General features: G+C 45.2%; 1 protein-coding gene; it reads right to left on the reverse strand.

Moving 5' to 3' along the window:
- Window positions 1-19719: 19719 nt before the first annotated feature.
- On the reverse strand, window positions 19720-23138 carry GSTUM_00005806001 (uncharacterized protein). XM_002837922.2 has 1 exon: window positions 19720-23138. The coding sequence occupies exon 1, from the start codon at window positions 22736-22738 to the stop codon at window positions 20135-20137; it is 2604 nt and encodes an 867-aa protein (XP_002837968.1). The 5' UTR covers window positions 22739-23138; the 3' UTR covers window positions 19720-20134.
- Between the last annotated feature and the right edge of the window lie 421 nt (window positions 23139-23559).

Here is a 23559-nt window from a genome sequence, read left to right on the forward strand (position 1 = left end):
CATACATTTGAACCATTCGAGCTATCGTTCAACACGAACTGCTTTTAACTAAGTGCTGGAAGGTTACTTGCAAAGATATGTCAACTATAATCATAACCACTAGTATTAACTGTTACCCCTAGCCGAACATGCCTACAACAACTTGGTAATTAATACTCACATAATGACCTCTTTCTATGAAAACTATAGGTTTCAGCCACAGACTAAATAAATAAAAGAGTACAAGGGGTAAAATTCAGGAGTAATACTTTATGCAAACTGGATAAACACGATCCACAAACAAGTAAGGCAATCACTTGAACATATATGAGAAGCTATGGCTAAATATTACAATAGAAAGGCCAAGCAATAACCAGACTTCAATATTGGCAATAAAGTAATGTTAAACAGAAAGAATATTCATAAATGCTAGAAGTCGAAAAATCTCAGTTAAAAATTATATGGTCCACTCGTGATCTTAGAAAGCCAAGAGAGCCAAGCCTTTAAACTCAACATTTTGGATCAATGGAATATATATCTGGTCTATATGTACCTGTTAGAACCTTACAGGGAGCTGGTATAGACAGACTGGCAACAACCTCCTAAAGAACCTAAGAATATTAAGGGTAACTTATAATATGTGATAGAAAAAATTGAGAGATGTAAAATATGCTCTTACAGGAAAAACATACGTGGTTACTACTAAGAAGTATATAAACTATGGTACTTTGTAAAATAGGAACATTGTTCTGAAGATGAGAACATCTGGAAGCCTGTGACAAGTTTAAATAATGCGAGGGAAATGATAGAAGAATTCTATTGCAATAACTCAGAAATGTCATGGCTGGATAAAGAAGAATAAGAAGAAAAGGTTTTCCTACTATGGTCAAGTAAACACAGAAGAGTATTCACTCTGCCTTCATTGGGTCCAAAAGGAGTTAATGTTTAAGGTTTAATATTTAAATTTTATTGTTTAAATTTAATTTTTAATTAGTTTAATATGTACCCAGAAAGGCATTCAAGGTGAAGTCTAACAGGAGGTAGCTCATATTTGGAGTTCCGGGATCCAATATCTAGTAACCACCCTCAGTAGGGTAACTCCACTCAGAATTGGAATCTCTGGTCTCCAACACCCCTCTCTAGCCCGCTTACTTGGCCTACACATTATCATACATATCTATTTTAGTTGTATTCTCTGACTATACTACATAATTGAAAGCATCAGAATAACACCGTAAAGCTAGCTTAATGGAAGTATCATGTGACATCTTTCTGAAGATCACGTGTTTAACTCTTGTTGTTGTCAAAGTTATTTCTGGTATTGAGTTATTTTCTACCAATACCACTTTCAACTACAAGACTTCCTCTACGACAAGTGTGGACCTTGAACTGAATAATTAAGATTCTCTCCTGTAGTAGTGCATCTCCTCTACATAAGAAAAGTCACAGGATAGAACCCTGTGTGTTAGACTCGGAGATTTTGAGCTTGGAAGTTGATAACCTATGAAGATTGCCTACGTGGCTTAGCAGCCCTGCCGACCAAGGAATTATCTACCACTCCAGTAGAATGGCTTCCCGAGAATATGTTAGAAGTTATCCAGTGGATATCTGTTTGTTAGATTAGGAGGTATGAAGGTTTAAAGACAGCGACCTAGGAAGGTTGCATCTACAACTACTTCAACAGACAGAACCTGCAGATGAAACTGATCATTTCATCAATATGGGAGACAATTGAGACCAATACAGTTCGACTAAAGAACTAGGCTATATGTCTCAAACATGGCTTAGCATGGAAAAGGTTTTCACGTGACACATGGGTATGAGTTACAGGTATGTTATTGTTTTGCTCATATAACTCATTCCGGTTATATGAGTTATTACATGTGGGATTTGTGATGCTTTCGCACATGGCTCAAGTATGAGTCATGGGACATGTGCCTGGTGAGTATGCCTTGCGAGTGTGCCTTGCAGGTAAGCCTTGCGCAGATGATTTATGTTTCGCACATGACCTCATTATGAGGTCATGGGTTTCGCACATATGACTCAGTCGAGTCATATGATTGGTTTATTGTTTTATGATTGGTTTATGAGTTTTGCATATGACCTCGCTATGAGGTCATGGGTTTTCAGCATGTGATCACTTTGGTCACAGGACTAGTTTGTTATGATTTGGTTTCGCACATGTGACCACTTTAGGTCACAGGACTACAGGCGGGAAGAATACTATATAAGAAGGCCGATGCGGCCGAGGAAGATAGGTTCTTCACGCAGTGTTCTAAGTACTTTTCCTACTTATTACTTTAACGAATATAAAACATCTTTACGATATTTATCTTTATTGCCACATTATTGTTACGCCGAGGAAAGTTATTCACAAGGGAGAGTTAGAGAAAGCTTACGATAGGCATTCCCGATAGAAGACAAAGGTCTTGTACTATCGGTAATGTAGGCAGAGGCCTAGAGCTATCGTGAGATGAAGAAAGAAGAAGACAGAGAGAGAAGTATCGTTCCCCGTCACCAAGAACTAACTACTCAGAGAGGGATCATTACATTACAAAGAGTCACCTAGTGCGATGCTAAACGATACAAGACAGCATTCTTCAATCCACACAGGGAAGGAGATATAGACATCGATGATCAAAACCTTAACCTAGGAGGATTCAGCGATGCCTTAGATCACGTCTCAGCAGAACCCTCAAGAGCAGCAAGCCCAATAACCTCAGAGAAAAAATCACCAGTTAATAGCTCTCCGGCAGGAACTTCACGACCCGAGAGAATGTCGGAATCAGCAGTACCTGGACCACCAGCCCCAGCCGCTCCGGCACCAGGAACCAGCTTACTCAGAATAACTGAAAATCAGTTTCAGGCATTTCTTGCAGCCACACGTAATACCGGACAAGGAAATGTCTAAAGACCGAAAGCAAAAGGAACCCGACACATATCAAGGAGCTGATGACAAGCAACAAATATTCTTAGCGCAATGCGAAGGATATTTTGCTGTTAAAAGATATGGAGATCACCATGATGAGATCAAGATTCCATACGTGGAATCTCTACTCAGAGGACTTGCGGGACAATGGATCATGCCTTTCCAAGATGGAAGAAAGCAGAGGGAATGGGTCACATATGAAGAGTTCAAGGCAACACTCTTTGAACAATTCGAATATCTCAATGCCAAAGAAACAGCAAGATGAAAGCTGGAAAACCTCCAACAAGGAAAAGAAACATTCTCGGCATACTGGAATAAATGCCGACTATTAGAATACGAGGCGGAGTTCGATGATGCTACTCTCTACATCATCCTCCTGAGAAACTGCAGCGAGAGACTCCGAGAAGCAGGGGGAATCTCCGACCTGCGATATATGATAGCAGAACGATTTGCACGATGGGCGATCGATAAGGAAAGCAAATTGAACATGGTTGGGTGAAACTGAGAAAACACTATAGCGCACAGAGTGGTCCAATCATCCAGGAATGTGGACGGGACCTTCAAACCGCAAGCAGCTCGTGGAGAAAGTCGAGCATTACCACCCGGCGAGCCAGTGGAGTTAGACAAATCAAGAGCAGGACCTGCTCTGAACCTTTCTAAGGAAGAATACGTAAGAAGAATGAACAGGAAACTCTACCTGAGGTGCGGAAAGAGAGGACATCGGATACGAGAATGCAGAAGCCGACCAGACAACTGATACCAAGGAAATAGAGCTGCTGGAAATAATCGTTTCCAAAACCAAAAAAGGAGCAACATTCGCGAAATGATAGCAGAAGATTCACTGGCAGAACATGACGAGGGTCCCCAGTAAACGGTGGTCTGGGAGACCCAAGATGTGGACCTGGAAAACCAATCAAGTTAGCAAACTGCTACAAGGCACTACACACACAAAGTGGAGAAGAAGACAGAGATTATGTGATGATCAAAACGAAAATATACAACGAAGAAAACAAAGAAACGACAATATATGCAATGCTCGACTCCGGGGCTACCGAAGACTTCATCGACAAAGAAATATGCGACAAATACGGCCTCCACACCAAACAAGCAAAGAAAGCGAGACAAGTCTACTTAGCAGATAGAAAGCGAAGCACTATGGGTCCTATAACCCATACAGCCACAGTACCTATGGACATTGACAGCCATAGGAAAACGGCACCCTTTCAAGTAGCAGATCTAAAGAACCATGAGATATTCCTAGGTATGCCCTGGTTACGAAAAGATAATCCAACGATCGATTGGAACGAGAACAACATGACCTTTACAAGCGAACTATGTGCAACACAATGTCTCAACAGTTCGCCAGTGGTCTACTCGACACCAATACGAGAGGCAGAAGAAGAAACTTTGCATGCAAAGTTCGCCGAGATGCGGCAAGATAAGAGAGTCCAGATACACAAGCTGGACCAAGAGGCAAGAGTGCCTACCAAGGGTTCTAAAGGGGCAGCAGGACACGACCTATATGCCAACGAAGGAATCAAGATACCTGCCAACGGGCAGGCAACGATAACAATAGGAATAGCCATTGGACTTCCAGAAGGCACCTATGGACAAATATCACCAGGCGGTAGTCTCGCGGTCAAATATTGGCACATGACCATGGCAGGGGTGATCGATGTCGACTATACAGGTGAAATCAAAGTGGTCCTGGCTAACCTAGCTCAAGAGGACTACCAAGTCCAGAAAGGGGATCAAATCACGCAGGTGATAATCGAAAAGATCAACAATGAGGATCTGCACGAAGTAGATCCACTGGAAGAAACCACAAGAGGAGAAAAGGGATTTGGAAGCTTGGGCAAAAACCAGCCCGATACGACAAATAGAATCAAGATCAAAGAGATCACAGTACAAGCTTTTGGAAGGTACTATCGAAGGGGAGATACAACGGAAATTCTCAAATGGACATACGAAGACGAAAAAGCAGTTCTAGCGAAAATCAATATCAGCACGGAGCTAGCCATCCAGGACAAGAAATACCAAAGCAAAAAGGGATGGAAAGAATTGGTTCCAAAAGAATATCACCAATTTATGAATCTATTCCAAGAAGAGGAAGCTACAAATCTACCACCTCGAAGACCAGAAATCGATCACGAAATTCAGCTGGACAAAGATGAAGAAACAGGAAAGACAAAAGAGTTTCCCTACAAGAAGTTATGCCCACTAGGAGAAGCAGAGCTCAAAGAACTTAGGAAGTACATCGAGCAAAACTTAAAGCAAGGATGGATCAGGGACTCTTTCACATCAGGAGGATCCCCAATACTATTTGTCAAAAAGAAAGACGGAAAAATGAGACTCTGGGTGGACTACAGAGCCCTCAATTCGGTTACCAAGAAAGACCGATATCCACTACCCTTGATTGGAGAAGTACTGGACAGACTGCGGTCAGCAAAATACTTCTCCAAATTCGACATTAAGGATGCATACCACAATATACGCATCAAGGCAGGAGATGAATGGAAGACTACATTTGCCTCAAGGTACAAAATGTTCGAATACTTGATTATACCCTTCGGGCTAACCAATGCACCGGCTTCATTCCAGAGATGGATCAACAAAGTACTTAATAAGTATCGCGATATATGTTGCATCATATACTTGGACGATGTACTCATATACTCGGAAAATATACAACAACACCAAAAAGATATCAGCAATATCATGGCTGCAATATAAGGATCAGGAATGAAGATCAAACCAACAAAATGCGAATTCCATAAGGAAGAAACAGAATACCTCGGATTTATCATCAATCGACGTAGGTTCAAGGTCGACCCTGTCAAAACAGCTGCGATATGGGATTGGGCCATACCAAACAAGACAGATATTCAATGCTTTATGGGATTCTGCAACTTTTATCGAAGGTTTATAGAGGGATTTAGCAGGCTTGCAAAACCACTCTATAACCTAACAAAGAAAGACAAGAAATGGGAATGGGGAGAAACTGAACAAAAAGCATAAGATGCAATACGAACGCATCTAACATCAGCACCCATACTGGTTCATTTCAACCCAAACCGAAGAACACTGATCGAAACGGATGCCTCAAAATATGTATGCTCAGGCATACTATCGCAACAATGCAATGAGAGAAAATGTAGACCAGTGTCTTACCAATCCAAGACAATGGCCCCCGCAGAATGCAACTACGATGTTGCCAACAAAGAACTATTAGCGATAGTTCAAGCATTAAAAGAATGGAGGAGATACATTTTAAACAACGACCATCCAGTTCGAGTCCTAATCGACTACCAGAACTTGGTCCCGTTCATGACTACGAAAGAACTGAACAACCGCCAGATAAGATGGATGGAACACCTCAGCAAATACAACTTCAAAATCGAATACCGACCCGGCAAAGAGAGTGGAAAGCCAGATGCTCTCACAAGGATTGCAAGCGACAAACCACAAATAAAAGAAGACAAAAGAATCAGACAAAAGACACGAACACTATTACCAAAAACCTACTTCGAGGCAATGGAGGTTATCCAATTCACATCAATGGAGGAAAGAGGAATTGAGAATGCAAACAAGAAAGACAGAACAATTTAGGCAATAAGAGATGCCTTGAAGGAAGGAAAAAAGGAGATGAAAGTAATTGCTCTAGGTTTATGCCAATGGAAGGACGGAAATATGTGGTACGATGGAAAACAATGCATCCCAGAAGAAGAAGGGATAAGGACAGACATCATACGACAACACCATGATATTCGAACAGCAGGACACGGGGGAACGGCTAAAACTACGGAATTCATCACGAGGTCATTCTATTGGCCAGGACTGCGCAAAGATGTCAAACAATATATCAAAAACTGCGACATATGCTAAAGGACGAAAGCGGTTAAACACGCACTATATGGACTATTAAGATCAAACGAAGTTCCCGAACAACCATGGGAAACAATTACTATGGATTTCATCACGGACCTACCGACATCAGAAAATTACGATAGCATCCTGGTCGTCGTGGATCACCTGACCAAAATGAGTCATTTCATTCCGGTTAGAAAAGATATCAACACGAGGGATTTTATACAAACATTCTTTGGAGAAGTTTTCCGACTTCACGGCCTCCCACAGAATATCATTACCGATCGATGAACACTATTCACATCGGGACTATGGAAGAAAGTAACCGGAGAAATGGGAATACAAAACAGAATGAGCTCAGTGTTCCACCCACAAACAGATGGACAAACGGAACAGGTCAATGCGATACTCGAACAATATTTAAGAACCTATGTCAATTATCAACAAGATGATTAGTACAAGCTGTTATCTTTGGCTGAATTCGCATAAAACAATGGAAAGCAAGAAACAAGCGGCACGACATCCTTCTTCGCAAATTACAGACAACATCCACAAAGTCAGACCACATATCATATGATTAATGATGTGATACCGGACGAAACCGATATGGGGAAACTGCACAAAACATTACAATATGAAATGAGTCAAGCAGAACAACGACAGAAGGAACAATATGATAAGCACCGAAGACCAGATCCAAACATACAACCAGGAGCTATGGTATGGCTAATACGATGCAATATTCATACAACGAGACTATCAAAGAAATTGGACTACAAGAAAATAGGACCATTCCGGATACTGGAAAAAGTGAGCAGTCTAGCTTATAAACTCGACCTTCTCCCCTCAATGCGAATACACAACACATTCCACATCTCACTACTCGAATCACACAATGACAATAAGTTTCCTTCACAAACACTTATTCCTCCCCCTCCGATCGAGGTAGACGGAGAACCAGAATATGAGCTCAACAAAATAGTCGATTCCCACTTCTACCACGGCCACCTCCAATACCGAGCCAAGTGGACAGGGTATTCGCCCGAATACGATAAAACTTGGTATTTCGCACACAACTTCGAACATGTACAAGATGCCATCTCAACCTTCCACCAGCGATACCCAGGCAAGCCCGGCCCAGGTAACAATCACGTTCAACCAAGAAAAAGGCGAGGGAAAGGCTCCCGCGCCGTTGCCACAACACGAGGGCTGGGGCAATAGCCCCCGCCAAACCACACCCACCAGCCCAAAATACTCATTCATGGGGGCAACCAATGAAGAGCTCAAGGGAAGGGAACAACAAGCACAGCATAACGCCAAGTCATGGACGGTATGCTACGATGACGGTTGCCAAATACATTTTGGCGACAAAGAAGGCTCAGGATGGTTCCCAAGGGAATGTTGAAAGCGTGATCCACATCCGGACCATGTCCTGAAGCATTGGCAACAATGCTTCAGAAATGGGTGCAGGATGCACAGGGCACAGAAAGTATCTGCGGGATTCTACCCACAGAAGAATGGAAGCAGGAAAGAGTTGGAAGGAGAAGATACCAGAAAGGCATAGGCTGCAAGGACGCAGCTCAGGGAAGGAGGTGCCCAAAACTCCTCAGCAGATACGGAACCAGACATTAGGAGCCTACCCAGGCAGATCCGGGGACTCCGAGAACAACTTGGCCAAGCCAAGGCCACAATTTCGGCAAACGATAAAACGATCGCGGAGCTAAGACAGCTGAACGACAATCAGTGGCATACGATCGAAATGGCGAATCTGACCCTAGAATCGGTAAGGGTCAGATGGAGGACGGCAGACAAAAAGTTCCACAAGCTGAGAAGGACCATGCACGCGGCAGGATGGGAACTATTGAAACTTGGAGAAAAAGCCTGATGGGACTCAGGCTTAGGAGGAGTGGAGCTAATGTCACGAACATGGCTTAGCATGAAAAAGGTTTTCACGTGACACATGGGTATGAGTCACAGGTATGTTATTGTTTTACGCATATAACTCATTCGGGTTTTATGAGTTATTATGTGTGGGATTTGTGATGCTTTCGCACATGGCTCAAGTATGAGTCATGGGACGTGTGCCTGGCGAGTATGCCTTGTGAGTATGCCTTGCGGGTAAGCCTTGCACAGATGATTTATGTTTCGCACATGACCTCATTATGAGGTCCTGGGTTTCGCACATATAACTCAGTCGAGTCATATGATTGGTTTATTGTTTTATGATTGGTTTATGAGTTTTGTGCATGACCTCGCTATGAGGTCATGGGTTTTCAGCATGTGATCACTTTGGTCACATGACTAGTTTGTTATGATTTGGTTTCGCACATGTGACCACTTTAGGTCACAGGACTACAGGCGGGAAGAATACTATATAAGGAGGCCAATGCAGCCGAGGAAGATAGGTTCTTCACACTTTGTTCTAAGTACTTTTCCTACTTATTACTTTAATGAATATAAAACATCTTTACAATATTTATCTTTATTGCAATATTATTGTTACACTGAGGAAAGTTATTCACAAGGAAAAGTTAGAGAAAGCTTACAATAGGCGTTCCCAATAGAAGACAAAGGTCTTGTACTATCGGTAACGTAGGCAGAGGCCTACAGCTATTGTAAGACGAAGAAAGAAGAAGACAGAGAGAGAAGTATCGTTCCCCATCACCAAGAACTAACTACCCAGAGAGGGATCATTACACTATAAGTCTAATAACTCCAAAGATTGGATAATTACTATTAAAAACAGTACAGTTTCCTATTAGCAAAATAGTAATTACCGAAGCAAATGTGATGGTTTTCAGGGTCTCCTTGTACTCGTGCTACTGGAAAATACCTGATATTACAAGTTAAGTCGGGAGGGTAGTTTCCGCCAGGGGGGGTTTCCATATTATCCATATCCCCCATAGAAGCCACCCAATCCCCTTGATATATTTCAGTGCAACGTATTCAATTCTGACGTATTTTCCCCACACTCTTCAGTTCTGTGATCCTCATTACCATAGTTCACACATACAATAAAAATGACTTGCGCAATGCTTGTACACAGGTGCTACAAACTGGCCAAGTCAAAGCTACCTCTGATGATTGGGCTGTACCCTACACTACACTCTGTGACCGCCTCAAGGGTGCTCTGCCTCACATGTTCGCCCACTAATGTCAACAATGGCTTTCAGTAGTTCAGGAGGACCATCTAGCCAAATGGTGCTTTCTCCAGGCTGCTCTAGGTCATCTACCAACACAAGTACAGATTAAGGCTTTAGGCCACCGGATCACTATCAAGTCTGGTAACGACTAGCCACTTGGCAGGGAGTGGTGCCACACTTTCCTGAACAGCCATTCAGGTTTAAAGATGCAGAGGGCCAGGCAAGTGGATCCCATCTGGTTGGGCTGTGCCAGGAAGGAAGTTATAAGACCTTGGTTCGACCACTTCTAGATACCTGAGATCAAGGAGATTAAGCAGGGAAATCGCTACAATAAGGATGAGGCTGGCATTATGGAAGGCAGTGGGACTAATAGCCTGGTAGTCAGAGCCAGAGATCACAAGGCTTTGCAAAAGAAACAGCAATGGTATGGTACCTGGATCTCATTTATTGAGTGTGTGTCAGCTACAGGGAGGTTCCTATCTCCCCTCATCATTTTCAAAGGTCAGATAGTTCAACAATAATGGTTTCTAGAGCATTTGAAGCACCTGGAGTCCTGGAAGTTTAAAGCAACCAACAAGGGCTGGACTAATGACGAAACTAGCCTACACTGGCTTCGAAAGATCTTTATTTCTTTAACTCAACCAGCCAACCCTCGAGATAAGAGACTTCTTGTTATCGACATTCACAGCAGCCACATAACCAATGACCTCATGTGGGCAGTCTACTCAAACAACATTCACATCATTTACCTACCAGCACATACCTCTCATGTACTCCAGCCCTTAGATTTATCAGTTTTTTCTCCTCTTACGCATACTTATCAGAACTACCTTGATGACATGCTTTCTCAATACCTAGATGATTCTACAGTAGCTGGCAAACATGCCTTACTTGCCTGTTATTGGAAAGCTAGGCAGGAAACACTCACAGCAAGAACTGGGAGAGCAGGATAGTCAGCAACTAGCCTGTAGCTGGTCAACCTGAACAAGCCTCTAATGAGCCGCCTCCTCCTTCCAAATTCCAACAATCCCCAGACTGGTGCCTCTGCTGCACCTACTCCAGAGCGGGAGACACTCAATAACCCACTTGTAGAAGACTTTGCCCCCTCCCAGATACCATGGTCTACCCTGTGGAAGTAGAGCGAGTTCACAGAACAGGCCACACAATTTGCACACTCAGTTAAGGCTATACTGGCAGAGAAGGTATTCCTCCAAAAGGTTGGTAAGGCACTGGATTAAAACCAAGCCAAATTGGCAATCACCAAGTGCAAAATTGAGGACCTGGAGGAAGAACTGGTCTCAGTAAAAAGGACCAAGCGGGAGAAGGTCCAAGAGGATCCAAATTTGAAGTTTAAAATAATTCAGACTATAAGGCGCACTCAAATAGAGGCTAGGAGGGTTGAGGCCGAGGATTCAGTTTTGGAGACCAATTCTGAAGGGTCCAGCACTGAAGGTTGTATAGAAATAGGTGGTTCTGATATAAATAATTCAAATTGAACAAGGGAGGTGGGTGGTTGTTATGGACCAATACAGTAGTTATGGAAACCCCCCCTGGCAGAAACCCCTTCCCCTGACTTATAGTAAAAGAGGTACATAATATGTATGAGAAATAGATATACCACGCTCCGTCACTCCTATTTTCCTCCCACATAGTTTGGCAACACCACGTCAACTATCGTGGGCCCCCCCACTCCCCTCTTCCTCCTCAATAGTTCCTGCCTAGGGGCGCTGTTAACTCTTCCATCCTCTCCCGCTTTGGCCTCGCTTGTCTCTTGTCTGCTTGATGGGGGAGTTATCTGGACTCACCCAGTAGTCCTGTCTTGCTAATAAGGGCTCGCTTAGCTTTGGCACGGTCAGCTTCCTCTCTTCATTTCCAGACGGCGCTGGCAGTGGTGGATGTCCTTCTCCCCACTTGCACGATCCCCATTAGGGAACGCCTCAGCTAGTAACTTCGGGGTGTGTCTCGCGGTGAGATTTGGCCATACCCTCCTAGTCGCTCGGTTCAAGTCTGGTTGCCTTCCTCACCTCGCGCTTCTACCTTCCTACCGCCGGTGGGATCCCTTCTACTAAGTGACGCTATCTCTCAAAGAACAAGGGACTACATGAGAGACGCGGTAATACGGCGATAGGTTTTAGTTGGTTGGGTCAGCACTGGAGCTTTTGGCCCTTCCTCCCTTTTTCTCTTCGGACGCGTCGGCTGGTACCCTACTACTGTCGGCTGGTACCCTACTACCTCTCCCTCTTTTGCTGCTTCAGGCAGCCCCTTTGGCCCTCCTGGACGGACGGCTTGGGGCTCTTGTTCTGCCAATACCTCCTGCTTACAGCGGGCGCTCTTTCCTTTCGGTTTCTTCTGCTTGCAACTGTGGACTATATGCCCAAGACATATGTTTATGTCACCTATACGGTGTACCTATTCATTTTTTCGACTTCATGGGCGAGGCCTGGCCATTGGTTTGTCCCAAGCGAGGGGCACGGGTTGGGTTGGTATCTGGTTGGTGTAGGCGAGGGATTGGTTTCAGCCTTTGGTTTGGGGTTACTCTGGTTTAGGTTTTCTTCTGCTCGGTGGGGGGTGTACTGTCGGGATGGGGGTTTTTCCTTGCTTTGAAGGATGGCTTTCTGGGCTTTCTGTTTTTACCGTTTGGAGATAGCCATGCGGGAGACTTGCGGGGGAGTTTTTTAAACCGAGGACTGGTTGGGTATTGGTGGCTCTAGGAGAGACCCCTCCGCGCTCAAGTCATGGGACCTTAGGGTTGGGCACCTGGCTGCTGGTGTTAGCCTTTCTGGAGTCACGGTTTTTCTTCTGGCTACTTGATATCAAGGCGGGGTGGAGGTGCGGGTCTACATGGTGAAAGCTAATATGACCCCCGGCCTTACTTTCATTAAAACGGATAAATAAATAAGATTATAAAAAAAAAAAAAAAAAAAAAATTAGATGTACTTCACAAACACTCAGACATGGAATATTAATATTGAAGTACCTTCCAGGCTTTTAGACATCATCAAGTAACAGAGAATAGACCTTAACAATATAATATTATTCACATAATTCTATTCTACTCTACTTCACTCTTAGTTGTCATAAACGAAATAAGCAATCTTTTCAGACTTCCTAGACAAATCTCTCTCTACAAACAAATCTCGATTAGCCTAGATGAGTCTGAGTCTATACAGATTGTCTCCACCTAACAGTTAACCACTAGTATACCACATGTTTGATCATACTATTTGATTATCTTCCTTTATCATCGCCTATTTTCTAATTCCTATAGGCTCCTTGATCTTGTGTTTTTTTCTATCTAGGTTCATTACAATATCTAATGCTGCTGAGTGTAGTTGCAGAATACTTATCTAGGCTCTGAAAGATTGTACTCTTAATTTATCTCCCCTCATATACGAATTGGCACAGACAAGCTTAGGAGGTATTTAGTAAACATGATTTGAAAATACACATTTAAGTCCTAAAATCTTGATTTTCCAAAATTGTAATTTGAGAACATATCCTGCCAAACTCCTCTTGATTAAATCATAATCTCACATTCAACCTAGATTTTTTATGATGTTCTTGTATCTTGCTTTTGTATTTTTAATATATAATAATAATATATTATATTTTAAAAGAGAATAAAGAGAGATTAAATAATAATAATAAAGTAATAGTCTCTAATATATTATTGTAAAAGTTCATATTATAATTCTGAGTGAAAGAGGATTATAGACTTTTTATTCTAATTCTATTTTCATTACTGATTAACTTTTTTATTATTCTTTATCTTTGAAACACATATTGTCTCTCTAATCATTAACTCTTCCTTTAAGTGGACAAAAAAACTTGACTTATCTAAGTTGTTAACATAGTACATGTAGCCCTAAATATCAATTATCCAAATCACATTTGCAAACCCTTAATTAAATAGCACTTTTAAATCATGATTTCAAATCACAATGCCAAATACTCTGTGATTTCAAATCATGATTTCAAATCAAATCATGTTTGCCTAACACCTCTTTAATTATCGCAGATGTGGTCGGGATATTGCCCCATAAGTATATATATAATTTGTTCTGAATGAGTACTCCCTCCCTTATGCATTTTTAATATTCTTAATAGTCTTAATAGGGATAACAGTGGATGGAAAACTAAGTGACCATGTGGGGGACGGTAGCAGTACATGGACAAAAGTGGAAGGTAAGGTAAAACAACTTTATTCGTCTCTCTACTCTCTAAACTAACAGCAAAGACAGCTGTATAAGTAAAGCATAAACAATGAATCCTGATCCTTCCATGGATCGCCACATCTATCACTAACTCTCCATGCATGCTGCCCTTTCCTCTGCGCACTCCTGTAACAACAAAAGAAAGGCAAGTATAGAGAATCCACTCTGTCAATCTCCGAATCTCCACACTGATCTATTGAACTTCTAAACTCTCCATCAGGCTCCCACAACTTCCACAATCTACCCTGATTAATCGACATCCATCTAGAAACTTCAACAAGTAGGTACACTTAGTGGGCTGATGAGGGCAAGTTGATACGGTATCAAATGAGTCGACCTTGCAGTTGGGCTCGTCATTTTTTCTTTCGGAAAATCCGGGGTTCTTATTGCCATAATGTGATGACTCCGGACATGAGTGCTCCCCGGTGGCGGGCAATCTGTAGCTGGGGGTATAGACTCGGGGGTTGGTGTTTCCGTTTAGTGGGGAAATTATCAGACGCGCCACCGTGTAAGTAAAAATTCTAGTTGGGTTATAGTACACTGAATGCCGGAGTCGCCCAGTCCACTATGGGGCACCCCTACTCCTCTATTTGTATGCAGCTAGCTGCGGCTGTTGTATTAATAGAATATGTCTTCCTCAAAAATACAAAATTCGGGGGCTTCATTCCTAAAGTAGCGGACTCATCCAAACCATAGTGGTGTCCAATCGTAGGGAAGGCTGAATGAATGAGGTGGGAGAAGGGTGGAACTTAGTTGAATCCCCAGGTGCGAACCCGCTATACCTGTAGCTAAGTGCTAACAATAAGTGTTGTGTGGCACCCAGTTCAACTGCATCACACAAACCCCTATTCCCTTGATTCCACCGGCACATGTTCCGCAACTTAAGCTGTTGCCCGTATACAATACAATCAAAAATGATTGCACGAAATCTACTCCACATTTCAGAAAAGCTTGACATTATAGGGATATCTCTATGGACTCTTTGGTCTGGTTTATCGATTTCAAGCCCCCTGGTCCTCAAAATTTGGCAATGGCGCTTGGTATTGGTTTAGGGAGGAGTCCTGCTTACCGCACTGTCCATACTTTGGGAATTGCGTCTCGACGCGCTTGTGAAAAGAGCCAAGAGTCGAGAACTGGCTGGAAATGCTGGTCTCGCGGGAAACTCGGAGGAAGGCTTCGTTCCCTAGGCTTACTACATCTAGAAGAGATACCCTGCGGGCAATGGAGCTGGGGCAGTGGGAGTACTTACAAAGTTTGAATTTTAGGAGGGCAAACCAACCTCTGATACGATCCAGGTTGATCAGAAGCCGTCCAATTGGTCTTGAAGCCCCAATCAAGTTTTCCGTTAAGTTTGTCCTAAAAAAGTGGTACATATTTTGAGGGAGATTCAGGAGGGCTACTTTTAGCCCGGAAAGAGGATGTCGGATTACATGCTCAACTCTTTCTGCAAAATATGGCTTTAACTTCTAAAGTTACTGCCATCTTGACTTCTGCTATCTTTATCAGCTTATCTCAAAAACCCAAGTTCTTGGTTGTTATAGGTCTTTCGATCACTCTTGGCCGGTGTAGTTGTACGTAATTCTTGGAAGACCCTCTATCCACTCTCTAAAGGGCATCCTAGGCCACTTGTTTTATTGGGGGGCTCAGCATTCATGAGCTTTATATCATAGAATCACTCCCCAGATGCTGCTTGGGGTCGGTGCTAGGTTTGCTTGGACTGCGCTCTTGGCTAGGGTTCTGCTAGGCTGTAGTCGACACACAGAGGTTGTAGTGGTCATAGCACTACTTGTGACTTGCAACCAAAATGGAAATGCTGCGGGCGGCATAGTGAAGTGAATTATCAAGGCGAGAATAATCAAACAACCTACTCATAAGGGGCTAGCACAGGTTGATGATCCTATAAACAGGGGGGCAGGTTGCCTTTGCAAGGAAACACAGAGAGCGCGGGTGTTTTTAACATATTTCTTGCAGCTTTTGGGCGAAAGACCCTTCTCCGATCTGTGAATTGGTCTCCAGTTCCCGCATTCCCCGGCTAAGGCCTTTTAGCTAGAATCTATGCTTTCCCCGAGTCTATTGCGGGCAGTGAGGAGAAGAGTTGTATTCATTGTTCTTCGTGTATACACATCTGAAAATGAGCCGGCTTAGTGTTAAGAGGGGGGCGCTCCTAGTGGTGGACATGGTGACGGCGATGGCGAGGACGGGGGGATCAAGTCGAAGATCCCCTGGGAAGGGCAGAATTAGTTGACTTCGTTGACCGCGATCGTTTCAAAGTTGGGATAAAAGGGAATTGTCTACGGGATTCCCTTGAGAACCAACTGTTTCTGTTCTTTATTGCTTTACCTAGTCTTTGTAGGATTTTGTGCCGCTGTGGGATATCTGAGTGCGGGTGATGGTTTGTGACTATCCCTTGGCCCCTAAATTTACGAAACTGCGCAATGAGACAAGACGCCAAGGGATGCGGTGCTTGTGGAAGCCCAGGTTCTATCTAAATTTGAAATACTCTGTATTATACAAATGTGTGCTTTATATGATTCGGAATAATATAAAAGGGAAAAGAAAAGATTTAATAATCCTATAATATTATGATGTTGCCGTTTGTTGAAGAATTGGGGGAGGGGAACAAGTCGTGGCGAAGGATGACCCAAGTTTGCCGATATCATGCTCACACCCTATGATACGGGGCTCAGCGATGCTAGGGGATGTGTTTGAATGAGCCGGGTAAGTCTCATGCCTACCGCAAAATGTCTATCTATATATTATGATACCTAATGTTACTACTTAGAATGAGGCATTCCTGCTTGGCGCGGATAATAGCAATTTTGAAAACCGGATTTACGACCTTATTATTATAATAGCCATATCCACCCACGGCCTCTGCACTACTTGAGTATCAGCAACCAGCATGTCCCAGAGGTATATCTTAGAGAAATAGATATTTAAAAAATCTAGCGTTGGTCACTATTCGCTGACAGTAGCTGATCATATTCGGCCTTACAGAGGCTAGTTTACTGGAGCACAAGATAGGCAGTCAATTGTCCCCAAATACTGAATGTGTTATCGGAGCTTATACATCCTCCAGAGAAGAGAAACTATAAGCATTGATCACACTGATCTCTAATGACAATATCACTTAGTAGGAAAAAGAACAGCCACAGCTATCTCAATAGTGGTGAGAGATAGATTTCGCAGTGGGCAAATCAGGACCAAGAGTGTGTTAAAGAGTACAGTACAATGTAAACAGATGTCGCCCGAACACGACCAGCCACCCGCACATCGATCGCTGCATAAGAGAAGAGTACTAACTTATGATATGATATGATATTTATGATACATGATAACCTCTCCCAGGGCCTTGCGTTCAACCTTCAAGTCGGGCGCCACAAGTTCCATTCCATCTCCCTTTCCATCTCCCTACACTCTTAAGCCAACCCTAGCATCGAACGATATATATTGCCAGCCAAACCGACCGACCAACCAACCGCGGAAGATATTAATGTCATATCGTATTCAGGATGCCAAGTCACGAAGACGAGAGCCCAGTTTTCAACCCAATTCCAGAAGGGTTTTCAAAGACACTCTCTTTGAAACCCAACGGTAGCGGACAAAAGCACCTCCACATTCGATTCCATCCACCCGCCATCACACAACCCTTTCTCCCTCACCTCATCAACGCGACACCCCAAGCAGATCAGAAAAATGCGCGAATCCTTCCCCCAAAACGTAACCCTCCGTCCCCCAAAACGCCGCCGCCAAATATCATACCCATACATGAACCCTTCCCTCTCACCACCACCACCATCCCCAACAGCCTCCTCGGAGAGCAGAGCACACTACCTCGCCACCCGACCCCCGCACATAACCCACATCATCGCAAAACATTTATGCGCCTTCTCCCTTGCCCTTGCGGAATCCCATGAGGAGGAGCGATTGTCGGACGGGTACTTTGAATTGATACGCATCGCCAACGGGGGTTTTGAGAGCCCAGTGAGTGGGAAGAGGGGGCGGAAGAGGAGGTTTGAGGATAGGTAGGGGCGGGCAGGCGGGATAGTGGATCGTGAGCACAGATGCCCCTTCCTTTTACCTTCCTTTTATCCCTTGCCACGCCTTCTTTTTTTCTTTCTTTTATTGATTTTTCTTTTCCCTTTTTCACCTGGATTGTATGGGCGGTATCATAAGTCAGGTAGTCTTTTGCATCCCATACCCTTTAGTTACAGACCAAGCTCGTTTGACCCTTGTTCCCCCTCATTCCATAAGCTTCTGACAACAAAAACTAATAGAGTACTTTCTATGCTTATAAAATTTTTCATCCCTTCCCAGTTCTCATGTCCTTCTTTCGTTGTGTGAGCGCAATGGGTTCGTTGAGTGAACCCAGACTAAACCCCCTTGGGCCGTGTTGAGGCGAGTTAGGCCTGACCAGTTGCCCCAGTGGAAGCCCAAACTTCCGATAGCATTAGGTGATCAAGATTCGTGAGTTACCGGAATCGATTGGAAATGATTGATTTACTGGTTTCGAGACGTTACGAACACCTGCCGGAGGAGGATACCGTGACGTACCGGTACCCGAGTACTGTCCTACTAACTACCCACCCGCCACAAAGCGTTTCTACAAGGTTAAGGTTTTGTGAGATCTAACGCACAAGTTCCTACGGTATCATGTAGCACGATAACGGTACTCGAGTATCGGGCTAGTTGAATTTATTCCCACCCGCAAGGCAAGGCGAGACCTTCTCCATTCCAATTCCACCCATCCGTCCCCTCATCGCCTCAGAGTGCACTGGAATCACACACATGCAGCTGAGTGCTATGGTGAACCAAATCCAGAAGTAGACTAAAAGGCCGTACCAACTCATACAAGCGTGCTCAAACATTCACGCGGGTACGAGATTCTAAACCCTGGGATATAAAGTTATGGCAATAACTGTCCTCTCCGAACCAAGAAGCCCCCCCCTCCTGCTATCCCCGCCGCATCTCTATGGAATATGGATTTGGTATGTATTCCACTCGCACGAGCTTTCTGCCAGCCCGTCCGCTCCGTCCGACAGTCACTTCCTGAAGCGCGCGGTTCCAGTGATGGAGGCGATTCCTCCCCTTCGATGGGTGATCAAAGTTTCCATCCTCGACCAATACCGGTACCTCCCGAAAGAAAAAAAGAAAAAAGAAAAAATTAGTGAGAAAACTCCGATACAATTGAGTACCATCGAGAGAAATTTGACCATCCGGGTATCGAGAGAGGTGTGGAGAAACCATCATATCTGGGCTTTGACAACTGGACAAGCGAGCCGCACCTGTAAACACTCCAGTCACTACGGTATTCTGCTGGATGTGCAGTATTCGGGTCTTCCTCTCTAGTGGTCAAAAGCAATCTTGGGTACACCGATCGTCGCTCAACACGATAATATAGGACCCACCCTTCAATATGAGCCTATTTACGTCAAATCAAACTTCGGGGCAGATATAGGCTCGCTGCCAATACTCTATCAAGATAGCCGACTGCAAGCGGTGTGAGCGGTTTATCTTTTGGGAAACGCATATATAAAGGGTTGGTCAATCCCTTTCCCGCCTCCATATCCTTGGAGTTGTGATAAAATTTAATGATAACAGAGTAGAGAGAGCTTGAAGCTACTGATACAAAGGTTGGTACAGCTCCCCCTCACCCATCTCCATAGATTCCGCATTTCGATCCCCCATGCCACTCGCGACAAAAGAAATAGTGCACCGAGGAAAGACTAGAGACAATCACTAATACCGTCAAGACATGATCCACAAGCCAGAAGCTGCACCTCAAAGGAAATAGGAAAGAAAATAATGGTATAGTAAACTGTGCCGGCATACAAAATGTACTTTTTCCTTATAATCAACAAAATCGGAAACCAAAAAACACCAGGATATGAAACCAAAACCATAACAAAAAAGGTACAAAAACGCCTCCCACCATCTATACAGGTGAAGCCACTGACTCGCAAGCCAATCGTTTGCCCTCTCCTATAACTCCCTTCTACTTCCTATCCCTTTCTCTCCTTTTCCGGGGCCACTGCTCCCATATCCCCCGCCTTCTCGCCCCACTTGATATTGATACCGCCGAGAGCTCGTGACCAGCTCTTGTCTTTCTTATCCTTCTCCCTCAACTCACGTTCTTTCTCTTCCCTTCTACTTTCCCTTTCCTCCCTTCTGCTTTCCCTCTCTTCTTTCCTTTCCCGGTGCTCGTCTTTCCTCTCTTTATGTTCTTTCTTCTCCCTCTCCCCGTCTTGTTCCTCGCCCTCACCTCTCCTCCTACTTCGTCCACGCTTCGTGCTACTTCCACTCTCAGTGCCCTCACCTGACCTTCTATCCCTCCTCTCTCCCTTCTTCTCCTTTCGTCTCTTGGAAACTGTAGTGCTTGCCGCGCAATCCTCTTGAGGCTCATGTCTGCCGGCCCGCCGCTCCTCCTCACGGCGCTTGATCTCCTTCCGTTCCTTCTTCTCTGCTCGTTTCTTCTCGCTCTCCTCCATCTCTTGCCGAGCTTCTCGCCGTCTTCGACTAAAATGAACATTGCTCGCCGAGTCGTCTGGACTGAGCAGGATACTTTTGCCACCATCCCACTCTTCCACGGGCACAAGTGGTGACAGGAGATCGTCTTGCTCATCTTCGCCTCCCACGGCTACATCCTCGCCGCCATCGACAACGGTATTGTCACCGCCGTATTCGCTCTCGGGTGCTTTCTTCTTCATCCTCGTCGCGATGGCGTCTATGCGTTCTTTGAGTGCTTGTCGCACAATGAGTGCGCGGTTGTGAAGCTCCGCCAGCTCGTCGTCAAGAGTGTACATGACACGAGCAAGTTTCTTGTGGAGATCCGTAATACAGCCGAGCTCTTCCTCTTCGTCCCTGGGCACAGCATTAGTGCTTCCGTCAAGAAATCCATCAAAACGACCAGAATTTATCAATTCCATCTCAGCATCGGAGAGTCCCCCAATAGCCGCCAGCATGGGATGAAGTTCGACGTGCAAGAGGAGATATAGCGCTACGATTGGTTTTGTGATTGATACTGCTGGATGCTGAGGATATAGTCGCATGAGCGCCGCCCTGGTTGATGCAAGATAGGCATGGTCGGTAAGATAAGATCTAAAGACCTCGATTTGAGCGGGGGTCGGCAGAATCCCTTCGATAATCTGAGTGACCACCTCGTCCTCATACTCGTGCTCTACTTCCTCGGGGACCGTGGATACTGTTGGAGATGGAGGAGGCTGTTGCCGCAAGACCTTTTCTACTTCCTCCAGCCATTCCTGCACTTTACCCGTTCCAGACTTCTCCCTTACGCCAGCTACAACCGACTCGGCGAGCTCCTTGGTTTGTTGAGGCGCTTGAAGGCCCACTTCGGAAGCCGGTTCGGCACCACTTAGAATTGTCGCAGTATCAATATTTCGCTGGATAAGGCCCTTGACCGGAAGAACACAGAGACAGGGCTTCTGCTCGTCACCGCGAATGTACTCCAATATGTCGGACCAGTCGATCCCTTCCACGCCGACTTCCCGATTGAATACGCCGCCGACCTGCTGGAGCAACTTCCGAGCAACGCTTCGATAACCAGTACCGACCGCCATACTGCCCCCGTTGGAGAGGATACCGAGGTAGGATTCCAACAGATAGTTCAAGTTGCCAAAGACGTCGGCGACGGGGAGCTCGGTTTTGGGGGAATTGGTGAGCGAGTGGGGATCCTGGTAGGGATGAAAATTATCCGAAACTGGGACATCCAAAGCGCCATATGGGATGAGATAGTCTATGGGCTGTCGTCCCAGGGCTTTGCCCAGCTTTGTCACTTCTCTCACGGAAACAGTGGATGATGATGAGGATGTTGAAGGCCTTCCAAGAAGAGTGCCATCCTGTCCGGGTGCCAGGCTCCTCGACGGCTGCAGTGGAGGGAGTGAAGGGGCGTATTTAGGGGCCGATGAGCGAACGGACTGAACAACCGTTGACCGTCTCGTTAGCGGAGGGGAAGGCGGGAGCGAAAATGCTGGTATGGGATTTGCGTTAGCGCTCGCCGGGCGTACTATGCCATCCTTGTTCATTGCCCGGGATAGAGTGGATGGCACCGGCGTTTCGAGAGCCTGGTATCGCGGGACGGGAGCCGGGGTAGGTTTGTGTCTAGGGCTTGGGCCCTCGCGCTTCTGCTGTTGTGGAAGCTTAAAAGGCATATCTGCTCGCTCCGAATGCGCTGGAGTGATGTCAATTCTGGGGGGTGGTGGAGGTGACCTGCTTGGGGCTGATGGGCTCTGGTCGGCCGCAGATAGAGAAACACCCTCGTGTCCAAGATCTTCCTCTTCCTCTTCCCCAATATCAGCACTTGAAAGTGTCGTCGGGATAGAGTTTGTCGCCGGCAGTGTTGGTAGAGTGCCAAAGCCCTGCGAGACCAATACGGGCGAGCGAAAGCCTACTGGTTCGGCGGATCGAGGACGGGTGTAGGGCGGCTTATAAGACGATGGAAGCCTTTGGCGGGTTGACAAATGTGGCGGGTTGGAGCTGCTGGATGAGAAGTCTTGATGGGGGGCGGTGGGCTCGGCGGTGGGGGGAGGAGATATTGGGGAGGAAAGAGGGGAGAGGGGAGATGAAGTGTGAAGGGAGTTTTGCAACATTTTCTGTAAAAATGTAGTTTAGCCCTTGCAAAGATGTATGCAGGTTAGATATCGGATTGCGGAGGAAGTCTATGGTAACCCTCCGGCGCGGGAATGGTGGAATGGCCAATGCGTTGCGGAATGACCAATGTGAAGAGGTATGGCTGTGAGGAAATGCGGCTTGCCACAATTTTACTGGGGGGGAGAGCTGGATAAAAAAAGGCGGGCTGTTTGATTCGACACGGTAGGAATGTTTTTCCCTAGCAAAATTATGACAGGAGGATTAGTCGGTTGCGAGTGAGAGGGGAACAAGTATTCGGGCCTAATTGCAATGGAGGGCAAAGTGGTGTATGGAGGATGGATATGAGAGGGGAAGATGGTGGGGGAGTATACTCGAAGAGAGAGCTACCGTAGGGAAAGAGGAGAGGGGAGAGGGGAGTCATGGAGGCAGGAGAAGGAGCAGGAGTGGGTGGATGAGGAAGCCAACATACCCCCGTTCACTGAAAATGTGAGGGTGGCTATCGTCGTAGCGAATTACGGGCCGCGGTTGCCACTCACACTTTTTCGCTCGCTTTCAGGTGGCCCAAACTTGGGGAAAAGCACGTCCGGGTTCTATGGTGTGTGAGCAGAGGGTACCGGTACAGTGTTTGATGGTGAACAGTGGCAGAGAGGGGACCAGGAGTGAAAATGAATGGACATTCAGGAGAGCAGAAGAGATGATATAAAAAGGGAGAAGGGGGAAAAGGAGTAGGCTGGCTTACAGGAGTGATGATGGGTATGAGAAAGAGTACGATACTGTGCAACCGTGAGGATAAGGCTTGAGCAGTGGCTGAGGCAGCTGG

This window comes from Tuber melanosporum (genome assembly GCF_000151645.1).
Source record: "Tuber melanosporum whole genome shotgun sequence assembly, scaffold_21, strain Mel28".
Lineage (NCBI taxonomy): Eukaryota > Fungi > Ascomycota > Pezizomycetes > Pezizales > Tuberaceae > Tuber > Tuber melanosporum.